Raw genomic sequence first — 20546 nt, forward strand, 5'->3', positions numbered from 1 at the left:
CCACCATACTTGCTCCGGACACTGCGAGAGGGCTGTACAAGCAATGATCACACGCACGGCACAGCGGACACACCAGGAACCGCGGTGTTGGCTGTCGAATGGCGCTAGCTGCGCAGCATTTGTGCACCGCCGCCCGTCAGTGTCAGCCAGTTTTGCCGTGGCATACGGAGCTCCATCGCAGTCTTTAACACAGGTAGCATGCCGCGACAGCGTGGACGTGAACCGTATGTGCAGTTGACGGACTTTGAGCGAGGGCGTATAGTGGGCATGCGGGAGGCCGGGTGGACGTACCGCCGAATTGCTCAACACGTGGGGGCGTGAGGTCTCCACAGTACATCGATGTTGTCGCCAGTGGTCGGCGGAAGGTGCACGTGCCCGTCGACCTGGGACCCGGGACCGCAGCGCGACGCACGGATGCACGCAAAGGCCGTAGGATCCTACGCAGTGCCGTAGGGGACCGCACCGCCACTTCCCAGCAAATTAGGGACACTGTTTGCTCCTGGGGTATCGGTGAGGACCATTCGCAACCGTCTCCATGAAGCTGGGCTACGGTCCCGCACACCGTTAGGCCGTCTTCCGCTCACGCCCCAACATCGTGCAGCCCGCCTCCAGTGGTGTCGCGACAGGCGTGAATGGAGGGACGAATGGAGACGTGTCGTCTTCAGCGATGAGAGCCGCTTCTGCCTTGGTGCCAATGATGGCCGTATGCGTGTTTGGCGCCGTGCAGGTGAGCGCCACAATCAGGACTGCATACGACCGAGGCACACAGGGTCAACACCCGGCATCATGGTGTGGGGAGCGATCTCCTACACTGGCCGTACACCACTGGTGATCGTCGAGGGGACACTGAATAGTGCACGGTACATCCAAACCGTCATCGAACCCATCGTTCTACCATTCCTAGATCGGCAAGGGAACTTGCTGTTCCAACAGGACAATGCACGTCCGCATGGTATCCCGTGCCACCCAACGTGCTCTAGAAGGTGTAAGTCAACTACCCTGGCCAGCAAGATCTCCGGATCTGTCCCCCATTGAGCATGTTTGGGACTGGATGAAGCGTCGTCTCACGCGGTCTGCACGTCCAGCACGAACGCTGGTCCAACTGAGGCGCCAGGTGGAAATGGCATGGCAAGCCGTTCCACAGGACTACATCCAGCATCTCTACGATCGTCTCCATGGGAGAATAGCAGCCTGCATTGCTGCGAAAGGTGGATATACACTGTACTAGTGCCGACATTGTGCATGCTCTGTTGCCTGTGTCTATGTGCCTGTGGTTCTGTCAGTGTGATCATGTGATGTATCTGACCCCAGGAATGTGTCAATAAAGTTTCCCCTTCCTGGGACAATGAATTCACGGTGTTCTTATTTCAATTTCCAGGAGTGTATTTCTTTAGTCAAGTGGCACTTGAGGTGGCGGAAACAGCGATGTCACTGGACACTGGATGACTGAAAACGAGTGATTCGCGGTGACGACTCAAGCTCTGGCAACGCGATGCAAGAACAGTAAAACAGGGAATGCAGCCGGTACTCCAGTAGCGGCTGAGTAGCGCTGACGCATGGCGGTAGCAGGCAGAGCGTGCCAGCGCTATGCTGTCACTGCTGCAGTACCTGCTGCTCTCTCTGTTTTACTGTCGCTGTTAAAACAAAGGTAACACTAGACTAATCTGGGACCGATCCATCGAATGGGCACGTAAAATGTCGCCTTAAAAATCATTTGATTCGGAACAGGAAGCAAATTATTTTTTTCCATAGAAACTAGGGGTCGCTTGTAAAACGTAATGAGTAGTGTTTCTTTGGGCTGACCACAGTTACACGCCGTAAATACGAAATCATGAATACCTACCGAAACACCGCAGAAAACTCTCAGCAGTGGCACCATGTCTAGGCGCTATAGTCTGGAACCGCACGACCGCTACGGTCGCAGGTTCGAATCCTGCCTCGGGCATGGACGTGTGATGTCCTTAGGTTACTTAGGTTTAAGTAGTTCTATGTTCTGGGGGACTAATGACCTTTAAGTTAAGTCCCATAGTGCTCAGAGCCATTTGAAACTTTTTTTTTTGGCACCGTGTACGAGGCGTGTTTTTTTAAGTAATTGAAATTAAAATATCTCAATAATTTTATTTTTACATGAAAGCCTGTATCTTAATCTACTTTCCTACATAATTTCCGTCAGTATTGAGGCACTTTTCATAACGTTGTGCCAGTTTTTGAATACCATCCTCATAGAAGTTTGCCGCCTGACTTGTTAACCACTGCATCACCACTATTTTCATTTCGTCATCGTATAATCTCCTGACTGCCAACGACCAAAGTTAGCGCAGGAATAGCAGGAGTGGAGTACGGAGATAAATACCGGAAAAACACGCTGTAAGGTCGTAGAAGAGCAAAGGGTTGACTTCCAAATGGTGAAGGGAATTATTAAAAATATAACGCGGATAAGTTACACTGGCAATAGATGGAATGGGTACTCAAGGTGTACAGAATGAAATCAGGAAAGTAAAGGTCGTAACTATGAAACTACATCCAGTATTATGGAATGAGAGAATCTGAAATGCTCCAGAGAAGACACTGTGAAAGAGCTTTGTGAAAAGGAACTATTACGTGGATTAGATTAGATTAGATTCAGTTTTTGTTCTATAGAACACAGAGAAGATTACTGCTATCCGCTGCCTGGGAACAAGCACTTCTCACGCGTCGAAGCTGACTACTCGGTCGCGAGCTACTGTCGTGAGTGTCTGTGCACAGTAGTTGACGGTTGGTTAAGCTACGACTGCGTGACATGTATTTGACGTTCATGCTTCATCACAGACCATGGAGATCGGAGGTGCAAACCAGAATAGGCAGCGATACGGACAGGGCTGACGACAGAATTCACTGCTGACGCAGGAAAACGTTTTTCGGAGCACACCGTTCAACGTATAATATTAAACGAGGGTAACAGGCGACCCCTAAGTGTTCACATGTCGATCCAACGATATCGATAGTTAACGACTGCAGAGGACTCGGGATTGTCGAGACTACACTCATGCTCATAAATTAAGGATAATTGTAGAATGTGGTGCCACACAACGTGGCACTACACAAAACTGGCGCTAATAGCGTAGGCACATAGGGAACACACACGACATAGATCTGTAAGTTCACGGTATTGGTGATAAGTTGAGAAAACCGTCCCGAAACACATGTACTACAAAACGCCACTGTTTCCTGTGCATATACCCCGACATCAATATGGTATATGATCACCATGCACACGTACACAGGCCGCACAAAGGGTCGGCATACTCTGGATCAGGTGGTCGAGCAGCTTCTGGGGTACAGCCTCCCATTCTTGCACCAGTGCCTGTCGGAGCTCCTGAAGAGACGTAGGGGTTTGAAGACGCGCAGCGATACGTCGACCTAGAGCATCCCAGACGTGCTCGATGGGGTTTAGATCTGGAGAACAGGCAGGCCACTCCATTCGCTTAATATCTTCTGTTTCAAGGTACTCCTCCACGATGGCAGGTCGGTGGGGCCGTGCGTTATCATCCATCAGAAGGAAGGTGGGACCCACTGCACGCCTGAAAAGGCGGACGTACTGGTGCAAATTGACGTCCCGATACAACTGACCTGTTACAGTTCCTCTGTCAAAGACATGCAGGGGTGTACGTCCCTTTCAAGGACATTAAGGGGTTGGTATCTGGTTCCTGGTTCACACCAGATGAAAACCTGGCGAGAATCACTGTTAAGACTATACCTGGACTCATCCGTGAACATAACCTGGGACCACTGTTATTATTGCCATGTACCGTGATCTTGACACCAGGCTTTACGGGCTCTCCTGTAGCCAGGGGTCAGTGGAATGCACCTTGCAGGTCTCTGGGCGAATAAACCACGTCTGTTCAGTCGTCTCTAGACTGTGTGTCTGGAGACAACTGTTCCAGTGGCTGCGGTAAGATCGCGGGCAAGGCTACCTGCAGTACTCCGTGGCCGTCTGCGGGCACTGATGGTGAGATATCGGTCTTCTTGTGGTGTTGTGGACTGTGGACGTCCTGCACTGTAGTGCCTGGGCACGTTTCCTGTCTGCTGGAATCGTTGCCATTATCTTGAGATCACACTTTGTGGCACACGGAGGGCTCGTGCTACGACCTGCTGTGCTTGACCAGCCTCCACTCGCCCTAGTATTCTACCCCTCATAACATCAATATGCGTACTTTGAGCCATTTTCAACGCACAGTCACCATTAGCACGTCTGAAAACGTCTGCACACTTACTCGCTGCACCGTACTCTGATGTGCACCAACACAACTCTGCGTATGTGGACTGCTGCCAGCGCCACCGTGCGACTACCGCAGGTCAAATGCACCCAGAGGCGATTTAAACCCGTAAGCCTCCCACCAGAGCATTCTTTCACCATGTATCAGCATTGTCCTTAATTTATGTGCATGAGTGTAGATTATTTATCAAGCAAATTTGTCACCTTATAACATGAATCACATAACTTATTACATTAGTTCTATGGTAGCGTCTGTTTACGCTGTCATCCAGACGTACGCCTGCTTGAAACGTGCACCGCACCACAAGCATTGGGCAGTGAGTGGAATATTATGCTACAGCGGACATTCAGATCGGCTTCTACGATAACTATGGTAGCAACTGAGGGCACGCTGGCAACTGAGGACTAAGTGATCATTTCTGCACACCACTTACATCCCTACATGCAATGGCATTTTCCAGCAAGATAACTACCGTCATCACGAGGCCAGAATCGTGCTACAGTGGTTCGAGAAGTGTGATAGTGAACTCACGTTGATGTTTTGCCCAGAATTCTCTCCTGATCTGAACACGATGGAACACATCTATGACGCCATCAGACGCACGGCGCCCACAAACCATTGGCCCTTAATTCACAGGAATTACGTGACCTGAGCGTAGACACTTCATGGCACACGCAACCGGAAATTTACCAACGGCTCGTCGGATCCACAATCGCTGCTGTACTGCGTTCCAGAGGTGGACTAACACGCTGTCATCATAATCTTTTGGTTCATCCACAGAGAATATGCTCTACGATCCCGGAACAGGTGAACGTCAGAAATTTTTCTCTGTGGTTCTGATCATGTCTTGTCGAATACTTTTGTAGACAGGAGTGACCTGTACTCCTCTATAATCACAAGAGACCATTCTCTCTACAAGAAATTTTCGATAAATCCACAGAGTATTCAGTTTAAAATCCAACAGGAATTCCGTCAGAGCCTGATCTCTTTTCCGCTATGATTAGTCGTAACTAGAGACGGGATTATATGCGTTTGCATATTGCGTATTCGGCTCCTTTTCACCAGTTATTGCATATTTTAACTAAGAACTAGTGATGATGCATATTTTCGCTATGTGTTCACAATATTTAAACACATTTAGACGAGAGGTCGCTAGCTCGATCTAGTTTTGATGTCTCACAGACTCTCCGCGACCTAGGACTGCGTGCAATCGCTAACCGAGAGACCACTGCCTAGTGAAATCATTACAGAGGAGGAACAAGAAACGGCAGACAGAGCCAGTGCTCCTGCGCCCGCGCCCTCGGCTAATCCCCTCCGCTGTCATACCGTACGCGTCGGCAACAATTAAATTAAACTACGCAAGCTTTTAGTCGCACCTCCATTGTTTCAGTGTAACCTTCTGTTTACTTGTACACAGTTGAATATGTTTACGATGTGTAGTGCGCAATGCGCTCTACGCCAAGTCACACGAAAAAAGAAACGTCGTTTCGTGGATAGCTAACCATCCTGGAACATTTACATATGAAGGAATTGTTTAATATTCTCGAGTTTGCGAGAAAAACGTTTCGTGCAAAAAAAAGTTTCGAGTAGACCAGCATGTCAAGACAAGACTTTATATTGCAGCAATACGGAAGAAAGGACCACGACAACTTCTGACAACAGCAAGTTGCAGTGTCAGAGGTTTGCCCAAAGCTAACCAAAAACGTCGGTTTAACATGGCTCTATGCGAAGCATTCATTGCAAGCAATATTCCTCTTCACAAACTTACAAACCCTATACTCAAAGGGTTTTTACGCAAATATTGCTTAAATCAAAATATACCACATGAATCAACATTGCGTAAAAATCATATACCGACAATTTACGTAAATGTTCTGGAAGAAATACGTAATGGACTCAAAGACAGCAATATCTGGATTTCAGTTGATGAAACTACAGACACTTGTGACCGTTACATTCCAAATTTTATAGTTGGTGCTTTAAAAAAAGAGCCTTCTTCTTCCTATTTAGTGATCTGCAAAGAACTAGAAAAAGTGAATCATTCTACGATCGCCAGATTTGTGAATGAGGGTATTAGAAAAATATTTCCAGAATCTTATACCGCTGAAAGGGTGTTTGTGATTATTTCAAATGCTGCTCCCTATATGGCCAAAGCATGAAAAGTACTCCGAGTATTTTATCCCAATTTAATTCATGTGCTTTGCTTGTGGAGTACCTCGTCTTGCTGAAGAAGTACGTTCCACGTTTTTAAATGTAAATAAACTGATTTCATTCACAAACAAAGTGTTTCCAAAGGCTCCTGCTCGCATCAAGACCTACAAAGAAAAACTACCTAATGTGCCTTTACCTCCCGAACCAGTGCTAACTCGTTGGAGTATATGGGTCGAAGCTGTGTTGTTTTACAATGAACATTTCGAGGCCATTAGAGGGGTAGTAAACGATTTCGATACTTCAGAGGCTTTGACAGTTTACCAGTGTAAGGATGCTTTTAATGATTCCGGTATTAAAAAGACAGTGCTGTGATTAGCACTCATTTTTCCCATATACCTGCAAGTATCAAAAAGCTTGAAACTCAAGGTTTGGCTTTGGATGAAACTATTCAGCTAATGAATAAAATTATTCTAGTGAACTACTCATTGCCGGAGGTATTCCCAAGAAAACTTAAAGAAAAGTTTGACAACATTTTAAACAATAACCCAGGGTTTGAACCCTTGTGCCAAATTGATACTTTTATTAATGGGACGGGTGAAATTTTACCAGAAACAATAAGTGCCAACATTGCACCCAAATTCAAATACTGCCCAGTTACCTCAGCTGTTGTAGAACGGTCCTTTTCTGCTTATAAAAATGTTTTGAGTTATCGAAAACACAATCATGCATACTACCGAACATTTGGAACAGTATTTGGTCGTTTATGTCTACAATAGTAGAAAAATGTAAAATCAGTTGTAAATCATGCTTTGGTCCAATATTATTAATTAAAAGTTAATGCTGTTCAAAAAAAATTCGTGACTGTATGTTGTTTTTTAAATAAAATATTACGGCGTTTTCGAGCGTGCCCCCCTGCGTGCGATATATCTCAAAGTTGCTCCTGTAGATATCGACTGTTTCGCTGTGACTCACTCGTATAGCATCGCTTGTTACCGACAGCAATAGCAAAGAAGGAAAAATTCTTGAAACACGGTATGCGTCTCCATTTTGCAAATTTTTAGAAAATAATCCCAGAAAGGCCCTCTTCCTAACCTCTACCAGAAAGTATTCATAAAATATCAGTGTTATAAATGTACCGATTTTTCGCGTAGCCGGCGCTCTTCTTCTTCATTAATATGCACAGGTTTGACTTAGAGATATAATGCACGCAGCAACTACCACGTTTTTTTATATTATTTGATCTTGCATATTTCTGCACTTTTCATGCATTTTCAAGCATTTTTCATGCATATTTGCATGCATATTTTAAGGTTTTCATGATGCATATAATCCGGTCTCTAGTGATAGCTGCTTTTCAATAGGGACAATGCTATTTCAGTATCTTATTCGCGAGAGTGTGCGACCATCGAGGAGTGGCATGGTAGTACCCTCACGAAGAGAGAGTGCAGATCTTGTCGCAGATATAAGTATATTCTGACACGCGACGACTGCCCAAGAACCTCAAATCGACACGGTCTTGTCGAGAGAGCTAGACTATGCCCATATCTTGGGAGGTAATGCGCCAATGCAGTTCATAACAGCGCTATGGAGACATGGCAGCGCCTGCTGACCAGCTACCCGCCAAACAAACACAGCCACGCTAATACGCCAGCAATTGACTCACGGGTGGCTCGCTAAAACCTCCGAGGCAAAACCGTCCCAAAAGTGAAATTAAAATACGCTATCGCTCAAAAGTTCTTGAACATCAGTGATTTCGAGGAAAAAAACGAAAATTGGAACCAGGAACGTTAGAAATACTCATAAGTCAGTACTGAAATAACCTTTTCTTGAAACTAAATACATGCATTCAAATTTTACTCTCCTGAAAGTAGCTTTCTTTGGCTCTAATCATTGCTCTGCATACGCGAGGCATTCTTGCTATCAGCTTCATCAGGATATCGTCGGTGATATGCCGACATTCCTCTTGTAGTCTGGTCCAGAGGTGATGAACAATGGTAATAGGCCTTGATTTTACTGTTCTAGCCAAGTGACCGCAAAGCAGTTCAGTGTATTATAGTCGGAGCATTCGGGTGGTCAGATCATATTTTTTCAGTTCCTTCTTTTTCTCTAAATTTGTCAAACACGCTTTACACAGTTTTGAAGTGTGTTTAGGGTCGTTTTCTTGCTGTTGGACGAATTCCTTGCCGATCAAACGTCTTCCACATGGCTTTGCATCCAATGGTTACCCTCTTTCCTGACTGTTCCGCTTATTTGCACGAGATCACCAGTCTTACCACTTCCAAAACATCCCCAGACTATGAAGGAACCGCGTCCATGCTTTAATGTGGAGATAAACAGTGATGTAACATTCGTTCATCTGGCAACAGGTGAACAAACTTGCTTCGCTTTCTGCCAAAGACCTCACATTTGGATTTGTCAATGAAAATTAACTTCTTTCGGTGATTTACTTTCATGTTGTCTTCCTCAGTGTAGCCTCTTATTCCTAATAATGGCCGTCAGTAAAGGTTTCTTAGCAGCCACAGGCCCGTTAAGATTCACTGCACGAAGACGTCTTTTTACAGAACTTAACACTCACCGGCTTTCCCCTCTTATAGGTGAGTTCTGCTGCTAAAACTGGCGCTGTTTTGAAGAGATCGCGTTTACTTGTGACTACTATATATTTGCCTTCAGTTTTTCATCTGACTTTTGCCCTACACTTTAGAGATCGGTCAATACTCTCACCAGTATCCGCATGCCTCTGCAGGGTATAATAGACACATCCCAAGGAAATATGTTCTTGACGTGCTGTTTGTCGCTTAGTAAAACCAACTGCTCATAAAGATACAACTCCAGAATATTTTTGTTTTGAAAGCCCCTTTCTTCGTCCCATTATCGACGTTTACACTGGAACAAACCCTGGAGTTCATTCTTTGATATCTCTTGCATAACAGGACACTTTCTTATCTCTAACCGTGTTTCCAAATTTGTTGACGTTCTATGAATGCCATCTAGTGAGGAAAGATTACTTTATGCCACCACAATACAAAATTAGCGACGAACACGGTAACAGCAGAAAGTTATGTTTTGAATAATTTCATTTTTAAAAATGTGGAACACTACTCTTAAACGTTACGTTGAGCATGACACTGAGGAAGCAATATAGCTAATTCTTATTTGAATCTGATAACTAGCTTTTTTATCCTAGTTTCAGGGCGTTAGAAAGCTTTTGAGCGATAGAGTATGCCTTTCAGCAATATACAATGAAGCGCCAAAGAAACTGGTACACCTGCCTAACATCGTGTAGGGCCCCCGCGAACATGCAGAAGTGCGGCAGAACGGCGTGGCATGGACTCGACTAACGTCTGAAATAGTGCTGGAGGGAACTGACATGATGAATCCGTAAGAGTAAGAGACGGTGGAGATCTCTCCTGAACAGCACGTTGCAAGGCATCCCAGATACGCTCAATGATGTTCATGTCTCGGGAATATGGTGGCCAGCGGAAGTGTTTAAACTCAAAAGAGTGTTCCTGGAGCCACTTTGTAACAATTCTAGACTTGTGGGGTGTCGCATTGTCCTTCGGAATGGACAATGGACATGAATGGGTGCAGGTAATCAGTCAGGATGCTTACGTACGTGTGACCTGTCAGAATCGTATCTAGAGGTATCAGGGGTCCCATATCACCAAAATTGCACACGCTCCACACCATTACAGTGCCTTCACCAGCTCAAACAGTCCCCTGCTGACATGGAGTGTCCATGGATTCATGAGGTTGTCTCTACACCCATACACGTCAATCCGCTCGATACAATTTGAAACGAGACTCGTCCGAGCAGCCAACGTGTTTCCAGACATCAACAGTCCAGTGTCGGTGTTGACAGGCCCAGGCGAGGCGTAAAGCTTTGTGTCGTGCAGTCATTGAGGGTACACGAGTGGGCCTTCAGTTCCGAAAGCCCATATCGCTGATATTTCGTTGATTACGTCACACGCTGACACTTTTTGATGGTCCAGAATTGAAATCTGCAGCATGTTGCGGAAGGGTTACACTTCTGTCACACTGAACGATTCTCTTCAGGCGTCGTTGGTCCCGTTCTTGCAGGATCCTTTTCCGGTCGCAGCGACGTTGGTGATTTGATGTTTTACCGGATTCCTGATATTCACGGTACACTCGAGAAACGGTCGTACGGGAAATTCCCCACTTCATCGCTACCTCGATGACGCTGTGTCCAATCGCTCGTGCGCCGTCTATAACACCACGTTCAAACTCACTTAAATCTTGATAACCTGCCATTCTAGCAGCAGTAACCGATGTAACAACTGCGCCAGACACTTGTTTTATACAGGCGTTGCCGAGCGCAGCGCCGTATTCCGCTTGTTTACATATCTCTGTGTTTGAATACGCGTGCTTATACCAGTTGCTTTGGCGCTTCAGTGTATTACAAAATTCAGATTTTCAGAAATAATTTCGAATATTTTCTAAATGAATTTAAAATATATCCAACTCTATGTTCCATCTCTGACGGTCCAGTTCAATGTGGACCGACCGCCGTGTCACCCTATGAAAAAGGGTAATTTGGATCCGTGGTGTAGAGTAACGGAGCCAGCACACCGTTCTCCCGACCGATGTCAGGCGCCACTGCCAAAGGGAACATTCCTGACAGTACCGAGAATCGAACTCGAATCATCTCCATGGCAATATATATACTGACTGGCCCTCCGAAATGTCGATAGGCACATTTTCTCTGGTGTTTCTGCACATATATCCACTATCGCTTCTTATGTGTAGCGGTAGTCAGCACAAAGAAATACTGCTCATCACGCATTTCATGACACACCCAGTTTCGACGCAAAGCGTCTGTTTGTTTCGCGTAGCAAACAAAATTATTTTTCAACCAGGATTTCACGTGCCCATTCGATAGAGCGGTCCCAGGATAGTCTAGTGTGATATTGGTTTTATCTATATGTATTAACAGATACACAAAAATGCGAAGCGAAGCCAGTACTCCTGACATTACAATTCTGTTAGGGAAAGTAATGGACTTGGAAGAGCAGTTGAATGGAATGGACAGCGTCTTGGAAGGAGGATATAAGATGAACATCAACAAAAGCAAAACGAGGATAATGGAATGTAGTCGAATTAAATGAGGTGACGCTGAGGGAATTAGATTAGGAAATGAGACACTTAAAGTAGTTTTGCTGCTTGGGAAGTAAAGTAGGAAGGATATAAAATGTAGACTGGCAATTGCCAAAAAGTGTTTCTGAAGAATAGAAATTTGTTAACATTAAATATAGATTTAAGTGTCAGGAAGTACTTTCTGAAAGCATTTCTGTGGAGTGAAGCCGTGTATGGAAGTGAAACATGGACGATAAGCAGCTTAGAAAAGAAAAGAACAGAAACTTTTGAGATACGGTGCTACAGAAGAATGCTGAAGATTAGATGTGCAGATCATGTAACTAATGAGGAGGTACTGAACAGAATTGGGGAAAAGAGAAATTTGTGGTAGAACCCGACTAGAAGAAGGGATCGGTTGGTAAGACACATTCTGAGGCAACAAGGGATCACTAGTTTAGTATTGCAGGGAAGCGTGGGGGGTAAAAGTCGTAGATGGAGACAAAGAGATGAATACAGCAAGCAGATACAGACGGATGAAGGTTGCAGTAGTTACTCGAAGATGAAGAGGCTTTCGCAGGACAGAGTAGCATGGAAAGCTGCATCAAAGCAGTCTCTGGACTGAAGACCACAACAACAACAGCCAGTACTCCAACAGTGATAGTACCGTCCTGGCCGTGCAGCAGCGCTTCTCAATCGCTGCTGGAATACTGGCCATTCTTTGTACACTGGCGTCAAAAATTAAAGCAACAAATGGAAGTTTTGCAAGTTTGCGTTTATTTTGCCACGAAACAATATAGCCATTGACAGTAAAGTAGAAACGATGTAAAGAATGCAGAACGTAATCAACCGCAACATGTATAACGGTAGACAAAAATGCTCTTAGCTTTTTTTTTTTTCAATTTAACGGATTTGCACACACATTGCGACAACTGGTTAATGCTGTCAGTATGGAGTGTGACTACCTCTGGCAGCAGTACAGGTCTGACAACGACGGAAGATGCAGTGAATGATGTCATCACTCCCCCGTTGAGGCAATAACGCCAATTCTTACTGCAGAGCTGCTCACAAGTCTTGTAGAGTGGTTGGTGGATGCTGACGTGATGCAACCCGTCCCCTAGTGCATCCCTGACATGATCTATGGTACTCAAACAGCGAGAGCGAGCAGGCCACTCCACGCGCTATATCTTCCGTTTTCAAGAAAACCTCTAACACCCATGCTGCATGAGGTTTAGCATTGTCGTCCAGCAACGCGAAGTCTGGGCGCACAGCAACTCGCAACAACCGTCATGAGGTCAGCAGTTACGGTTTACCGATTCACCCGTGCAATTTCTTGAAGAGGTGTTCTGGTGGCCAACATAATCCCTACCGACACCATTACGGGTCCTCCTCGATCTCGGTCTCTTTCCATATGCTTGGGTCCAGAAATCGTGTTCCACGCTCCCTTCAGATGCGAATCCATCTATAATCACTCTCCATACGAAATCGCGACTCATCTGTGAAAAGAACATTAGATCAATATTCGACCGTCTAGGTGGCATGTTGACGGTGCACTCTAGACATTCCCTTTTGTGAAGACGCGTCAGAGGTAGACATACAGCATGTCTCCGATAGTATAGGCCAACCTGCGAAGCCTTCTGTAGACTGTTTGCCTCGATACAGCACGTCCAGTGGATGCTGTGAGATCAAATGCCAGATGCCTGCAGTACTAATGCGGTACCGTTATGCCCTTACAGCCACATAACGGTTATCTCTTTCTGATGTTACACATAGTCGGCCCCGCCCTGGTCTTCAGGATACAGCTTCGGTCTCTATACACCGTTGCCACATCCGAAAAACAACAGAACGATTCACACTAGGCCATCGGGCAACATCAGTTTGCGACTCTCCTGCTTCCGTTCTTCCTACGGCCCTCCACAGCAGAGAGTCTGGTAGGAGTCTTCTGTGTACACAGCGGATGTGGATGTAGGACCACCCGGCAAACACTACCCCGTTTTATAGGTGCCCTGACGTCATTGTTGACGCGGTTGTCCGTTGACCGGAATGCCATCTTCCTTGCAGAACACTAAGGACATCTTTTGACAGTTTGAATGATTACATCTTGAACTAGATAGAGGATGGGGAAATAGCGGTTTGTTGCTTTAATTTTAGACACCAGTGTATTTTACTGTCTCTGTTAATATCAATCGATAAAACCAGTATCACCCTAGACTAACCTGGGGCCGCGCTATAGAATGGATACGTAAAGTTCTGTTTTAAAATTCATTTGCTTCGTAACGGAAAACAAACCGACGCTTACCCTAGACACTAGGCGTCGCATGGAATTCGTGATGAGCAACATTTTTCTGCAAGAATGGAATTTCAAATATATACCGAAACAGGACAGAAAATGCGGCTGACGATTCTTAGGAGACACGCCCGATATATATTTTAAGCTTACATTAATTATTTACGGAAGAACATAAAAACTGGTACAGGCAGATCTTGGGGAAGATCACTTTCAGTTTCAGAGAAAGTTGGAACATGTGAGGCAATTCAGACCCAACGATTTACTTTAGATGATAGGTTAAAGAAAGATAAAAATAAGATTTTTAGCATCTGTACTTTTAGAGACAGATTTTGAGAAGGTTGAATGCACTTCAGCTTCGAAAATGTGAAGGTGTCAGGAATTAGGTACAAGAAGCGAAAAGTCATTGACAACTTATACAGAAGTCAGACTGCAGTTATGAGTCGAAGGACATGAAAGGGAAGCAGTAACCGAGTAGGGAGTAAGACAAGGCTGTAGCCTATCTTCGAAGTTATTTCATCTGTACATTGAGCAATCTGTGAAGGAAGCCATGGAGAAATTAACTTATGATTTAAAGTTCATGGAGAAGAAATAAGGTTTGAACGATAACATCGTAATACTGTCGGAGACGGCACAATGCTTGCTAGAGCAGTTTCAATTTTTTTTTCAAGTAGAAGGGTCTACCTTACCGTTTTATTAGTAAACTACAGAAGTATTCGTAATCAAGTTCCCAGTTTTACTGCCCTCCCTTGTGCGAAACTCAGCTTGCCCTTTTCTCATATGATCTACTGAGAACTATGGAATCAGGGCAACAGGCAGATTCCGTATTACTAGATTTCCGAAAAGCATTTGACACGGAGCCCCATTGCAGGCTGTTAAAGAAGATGCGAGCATATGGAATAAGTTCACAGATACAGGGTGACAATTATTGAACTATATGAAAAAACCGTAAATTAGTTACAAACTACGGCGTGCACACACTTTATTCAACTTGTAAACATCACTACTGATATTCGAACATAGGTTATGACATGTATATCCTTGGAGATGATGTGGCGCAGACGAATAGCGAAATTCTGCATGACCCGCTGAAGTGTCGGAACATCCACGCTGTCGATGACCTCCTGAATGGCTGTTTTCAGCTCAGCAATGGTTTTTGGATTGTTGACGTACATCTTGTCTTTAATGTAGCCCAACAAAAAGAAGTCGCATGTGTTCAGATCCAGAGAATATGGCGGCCAATCGAGGCCAATGTCAGTCGCCTCAGGGAACCAAAATGTTGTAGAATTTTGGAACACGTATTCGAGTATAATGACTTTTCTGGAGACTAGAAATCTACTCTGTGGGAATCATCATGGGTTTCGAAAAAGACGATCGTGAGAAACTCAGCTCGCGCTATTCGTCCACGAGACTCAGAGGGTCATAGACGGGGTTTCAGGTATATGCCGTGTTTCTTGACTTCCGCAAGGCGTTCGATACAGTTTCCCACAGTCGTTTAATGAACAAAGTAAGAGCATATGGACTATCAGGCCAATTGTGTGATTGGATTTAAGAGGTCCTAGATAACAGAACGTAGCATGTCATTCTCAATGGAGAGAAGTCTTCCGAAGTAAGAGTGATTTCATGTGTGCCGCAGGGGAGTATCGTAGGACCGTTGCTATTCACAATATATATAAATGACCTTGAGGATAACATCGGAAGTTCAATGAGGCTTGTTGCGGATGATGCTGTAATATATCGAGAGGTTGTAACAATGGAAAATTGTGCTGAAATGCAGGATGATCTGCAACGAATTGACGCATGGTGAAGGGAATGGCAATTGAATTTCAATGTAGACAAGTCTAATGTGCTGCGAATACATAGAAAGAAAGACCCTTTATCATTTGGCTACAATATAGCATCTCAGCAACTGGAAGCAGTTAATTCCATAAATTATCTGGGAGTAGGCATTACGAGTGATTTAAAATGGAATGACCATATAAAATTAATCATCGGTAAAGCAAATGCCAGACTGAGATTCATTGGAAGAATCCCAAGGAAATCCAGTCCGAAAACAAAGGAAGTAGGTTACAGTACACTTATTCGCCCACTGCTTGAATACTGCTCACCGGTGTAGGATCCGTACCAGATAGGGCTGATAGAAGAGATAGAGAAGATCCAACGGAGAGCTGCGCGCTTCGTTACAGGATCATTTAGTAATCGCGAAAGCGTTACAGAGATAATAGATAAACTCCAGTGGAAGACTCTGCAAGAGAGACGCTCAGTAGCTCGTTACGGGCCTTTGTTGAAGTTTCGAGAACATACCTTCACCGAGGAGTCAAGCAGTATATTGCTCCCTCCTACGTATATCTCGCGAAGAGACCATGAGGATAAAATCAGAGAGATTAGAGCCCACACAGAGGCATACCGACAATCCTTCTTTCCACGAACAATACGAGACTGGAATAGAAGGGATAACCGATAGAGGTACTCAAGGTACCCTCCGCCACACACCGTCAGGTGGCTTGCGGAGTTGGATGTAGATGTAGATGGGGGTCAGCTCCGTCTTGCATGAACCACATCTTGTGGAAATCGGGGTCACTTTGGACAATAGGAATGAAATCATCTTCCAAAACCTTCACGTACCGTGGCATCGAGGAATATCGCACCGATTATTCCGTGACTGGACGTTGCACACCACGCTGTCACCCACTGAGGGTGAAGACACTTCTCGATCGCGAAATGCGGATTCTCAGTCCCCCAGATGCGGCAATTTTGCTTATTGACGAACCCATCCAAATAAAAGTGGGCTTCGTCGCTAAAAAGTAATAGAACCCAGTATGTTGTCCTCGACGGCGAGTGTTCATCAGAGACAAGGGTACCGTGTGGAGTGCCCCTGGGAACTGTGATAGGACCTCCGTTGTTCTGTATATAGATTTCGCGGACAGGATGGGCAGCAATCTGAGTTGAGTAATTGTAGTAAGACACAAGACGACATTTCCAGTTGGTCTGACGAATGGAAGCTAGCCCTAAATGTGGAAAAATGTAAGTTAATGTGGATGAGTAGGAAGAACAAACCTGTAATGTTCGGTTACAGTATTACTAGTGTCCTGCTTGACACAGTCAAGTCATTTAAATATCCGGGTATAACGTTGCAAAGCGATATAAGGTGGAACGAGCACGTGAGAACTGTGGTAGGGAAGGCGAATGGTAGACTTCGGTTTAGTGGGAGAATTTTAGGAAAGAGTGGTGCACCTGTAGAGGAGACAACATATAGGACGGTGGCGTTCCGCAAGGTAGTGTCATAGGCCCTCTGCTGTTCCTGATTTGCATAAATGATCTAGGTGATAATCTGAGCAGCCCCCTTAGATTGTTTGTAGATGACGCTGTAATTTACCGTCTAGTAAAATCATCAGACGATCAATTCCAATCACAAAATGATCTACAGAGAATTTCTTTATGGTGCGAATAGTGGCAATTGGCACTAAACAAAGAGAAGTGCGACGTCATCCAGATGGGTACTAAAAGGAATCCGATAAATTTTGGGTGTACGATAAATCGAACAAACCTAAAGGCTGTCAATTCGACTAAATACCTAGGAGGTTGTTTGTGGGAACAGACCAAACTGCGAGGTCATCGGTCTCGTCGGATCAGGGAAGGAAGGGGAAGGAAGATGGCCTCGCCCTTTCAGAGGAACCATCCCGGCATTTGCCTGGAGCGATTTAGGTAAATCGCGGAAAACAAAATTCAGGATGGTCGGACGCGGGATTGAACCGTCGTCCTCCCTAATGCGAGTCCAGTGCGCTAACCACTGCGCCACCTCGCTCGTAAATACCTAGGAATTACAATTTCGAGCAATTTAAATGGGAAATACCACATAGATAATATTATGGGGAAGGCGAAACAAAGACTGCGCTTTGTTGGCAGAACACTTAGAAGATGCGACAAACCCACTAAACAGTCAGCCTACATTACACTTGTCTGTCCTCTGCTCTGGGATCCTTACCAGGTAGGATTGACGGAGGACGTCGAAAAAGTGCAAAGAAGGGCAGCTCGTTTCGTGTTATCGCGCAATAGGGGTGAGAGTGTCACTGATATGATACGCGAGTTGGGGTGGCAGCCACTGAAACAAAGGCGGTTTTCTTTGCGGTGAGATCTATTTACGAAATTTCAATCACCAACTTTCTCTTCCGAATGCGTAAATATTTTGTTCACACCCACCTACGTAGGGAGAAATGATCATCATAATAAAATAAGAGAAATCAGAGCTCGAAAGGAAACATTTAAGAGTTCCTTTTTCCCACGCGCCATTCGAGAGTGGAATGGTAGAGAAGTAGTATGAAAATGGTTCGATGAACCCTCTGCCAGCCCCTTAAGTGTGAATTGCAGAGTAACCATGTAGATGCAGACGCAGATGTAGACGCTATTGTACAGGTTGGCAGCCAGTCAAGAAATACACACACCCAACAAAGTTTTGCATCACCCCGATTCCAAGAAGTCCTGAAGATAGACGTTGACTGTGGATCTTGTATCACAGACAGAGCCCCTTTGACTGTTCCGAGATGGCACTAAACCCGCCCAAAGATGTAAACAGCCCTGCATGAGCTGCGCCTATTAGACGAAGGGGGTCCGACAGCCGATCAGTTCCAGTCATTCCACAAGGAAAGAGGTAAACGGCTCGTGTTGTCTGTAGTTCAGCCATGCCTATACAGACAATACAGCGGTTCAATCGCGTCCGCATTGTTTGTGCCAGGAAGGGCTCTCAACAAGGGAAGTGTCCAGGCGTCTCGGAGTGAACCAAAGCGACGTTGTTCGGGCATGGAGGAGATACAGAGAGACAATGACATGCCTTGCTCAGGCTGCTCAAGGGCTACTACTGCAGTGGATGACCGCTACCTACGGATTATGGCTCGGAGGAACCCTGACAGCAATGCCACCGACTTGAATAATGCCTCTCGTGCAGCCACAGGACGTCGTGTTACGACTCAAACTGTGCGCAATAGGCTGCATGATGCGCAACTTCACTCCCGACGTCCATGTCAAGGTCCATCTTTGCAAACACTACATCATGCACCGTGTTACAGATGGGCCCAGCAACGTGCCGAATGGACCGCTCAGGTTTGGCATCACGTTCTCTTCAACGATGAATGTCGCATATGCCTTCAACCAGGTAATCGTCGGAGACGTGTTTGGAGGCAACCCGGTCAGGCTGAACGTCTTAGACACACTGTCCGGCGAGTGCACTAAGGTGGAGGTTCACTGCTGTTTTGGGGTTTCAATATGTGGGGCCAACGTAGGCCGCTGGTGGTCATGGAAGGAGCCGTAACGGCTGTACGACACGGGAATGCCATCCATCCTCCGACCGATAGAGCAACCATATCGGCAGCGTATTGGCGAGGCATTCGTCTTCATGGATGACAATTCGCGCCCCCATCGTGCACATCTTGAGGATGACTTCCTTTAGGATAACGACATCGTTCGACTACAGTGGCCAGCATGTTCTCCAGACATGAACCCTATCGAACATGCCTGAGATAGACTTAAAAGGCCTGTTTATGGACAACGTGACCCACCAACCACACTGAGGGATCTACGCCGAATCGCCGTAGAGGAGTGGAACAATCTGTACCAACAGAGCCTTGATGCTTGAGTACAGGCATGCATCAGTGCAAGAGGACGTGCTACTGGCTATTGGAGGTACCGGTGTGTATAGCAATCTGGACCACCACCTCTGAACGTCTCGCTGTATGGTGGTACAACATGCAATGTGTGGTTTTCATGAGCAATAAAAAGGTCGGAAATGATGTTTGATCTCTATTCCAATTTTCTGTACAGATTCCGGAACTCTCGGAACCGAGGTGATGCAGACCATTTTTTGATGTGTGTATTTTAGGGAATTGGTTTAAAAAATTTATTTCAAAGGCCTAGTCAAATCTTTGCAAGTTTTCTCCCAGAGGAACTTCCGCTGTGCCTACGTGACACAAGCTGCCTTCTTTTCAAAACCGATGCATTTATGTCCAGTTAAAGATGCTGACCAAGAAAAGGCTTGAATCCTATGCTGAATCCAACAACCTTGTTTCATCTCACTGCCCATGTACACTATTGAGAAAATTTAGAGAGCCGACATTTGAAGCTGACTGCAGAACGATTCTAATGCTCCAACATACATATCGCTTAAGGAGCACGAAGACAAGACACGAGAAACTGGGGCTCATACGGAGGCATACAGATAGTAGTTTGCTACTCGCTCTATTTCCGAGTGGAACAGGGAAGTAAATGACAAGTAGTTGTATGGGGTATCCTCCGTCACGGAGTATCTATGTAGATGTAGATGTTATTATAAGTAATGGAACATGGAACTAACCAACTGCTCTTCAAAGGATTATGGACAGCACTGCTTCAGATACCCGTGGCGACAAAAATCACTACTTTATGCGACTGCTGTAGGGTACCCCCAGAAGTTCGAGTTCCCTTGTGGCAACAAGTAGCTTAACGCTGCACATTCCATTTGCGAGAATTTCTTCGAGAGCGTTTTCGAGTCAAGAGAGTGGAGGCCCTGTGGTGTGGTGTGGTATGGTGTGAGACACGCGTGTTGTTTACCTGTGGAGTGACCGCGGCGGCGAATGCGGCGGCGGCTGCCAGTAGGAGCCCGGTAATAGCTGCGAGGAACAGCCAGCAGCCGGCCATGTCGACGTCTGCGTCTTCTATGCTGCACTCTGCCGGCGCTGCGCCGCTCTGTGGCTAGGTCGCGTGCCGCCGCCTGCTGCTCTACACGTGTCTATGTG

The 20546-nt window shown here is 45.6% G+C and overlaps 1 protein-coding gene across 2 annotated transcripts in view; it reads right to left on the bottom strand.

Moving 5' to 3' along the window:
- The window catches only part of LOC124789586, a 209561-nt gene extending 189015 nt beyond the window's left edge, over positions 1-20546 (bottom strand). For both annotated transcript variants that reach the window (XM_047256995.1, XM_047256994.1), the window contains exon 1: positions 20362-20546. In XM_047256995.1, coding sequence (XP_047112951.1) covers positions 20362-20448 — 87 coding nt within the window. In that variant the 5' untranslated portion in view covers positions 20449-20546. The remainder of the gene's footprint in view (positions 1-20361) is intronic.

The sequence above is a fragment of the Schistocerca piceifrons genome, chromosome 3 (assembly GCF_021461385.2).
Source record: "Schistocerca piceifrons isolate TAMUIC-IGC-003096 chromosome 3, iqSchPice1.1, whole genome shotgun sequence".
NCBI lineage: Eukaryota > Metazoa > Arthropoda > Insecta > Orthoptera > Acrididae > Schistocerca > Schistocerca piceifrons.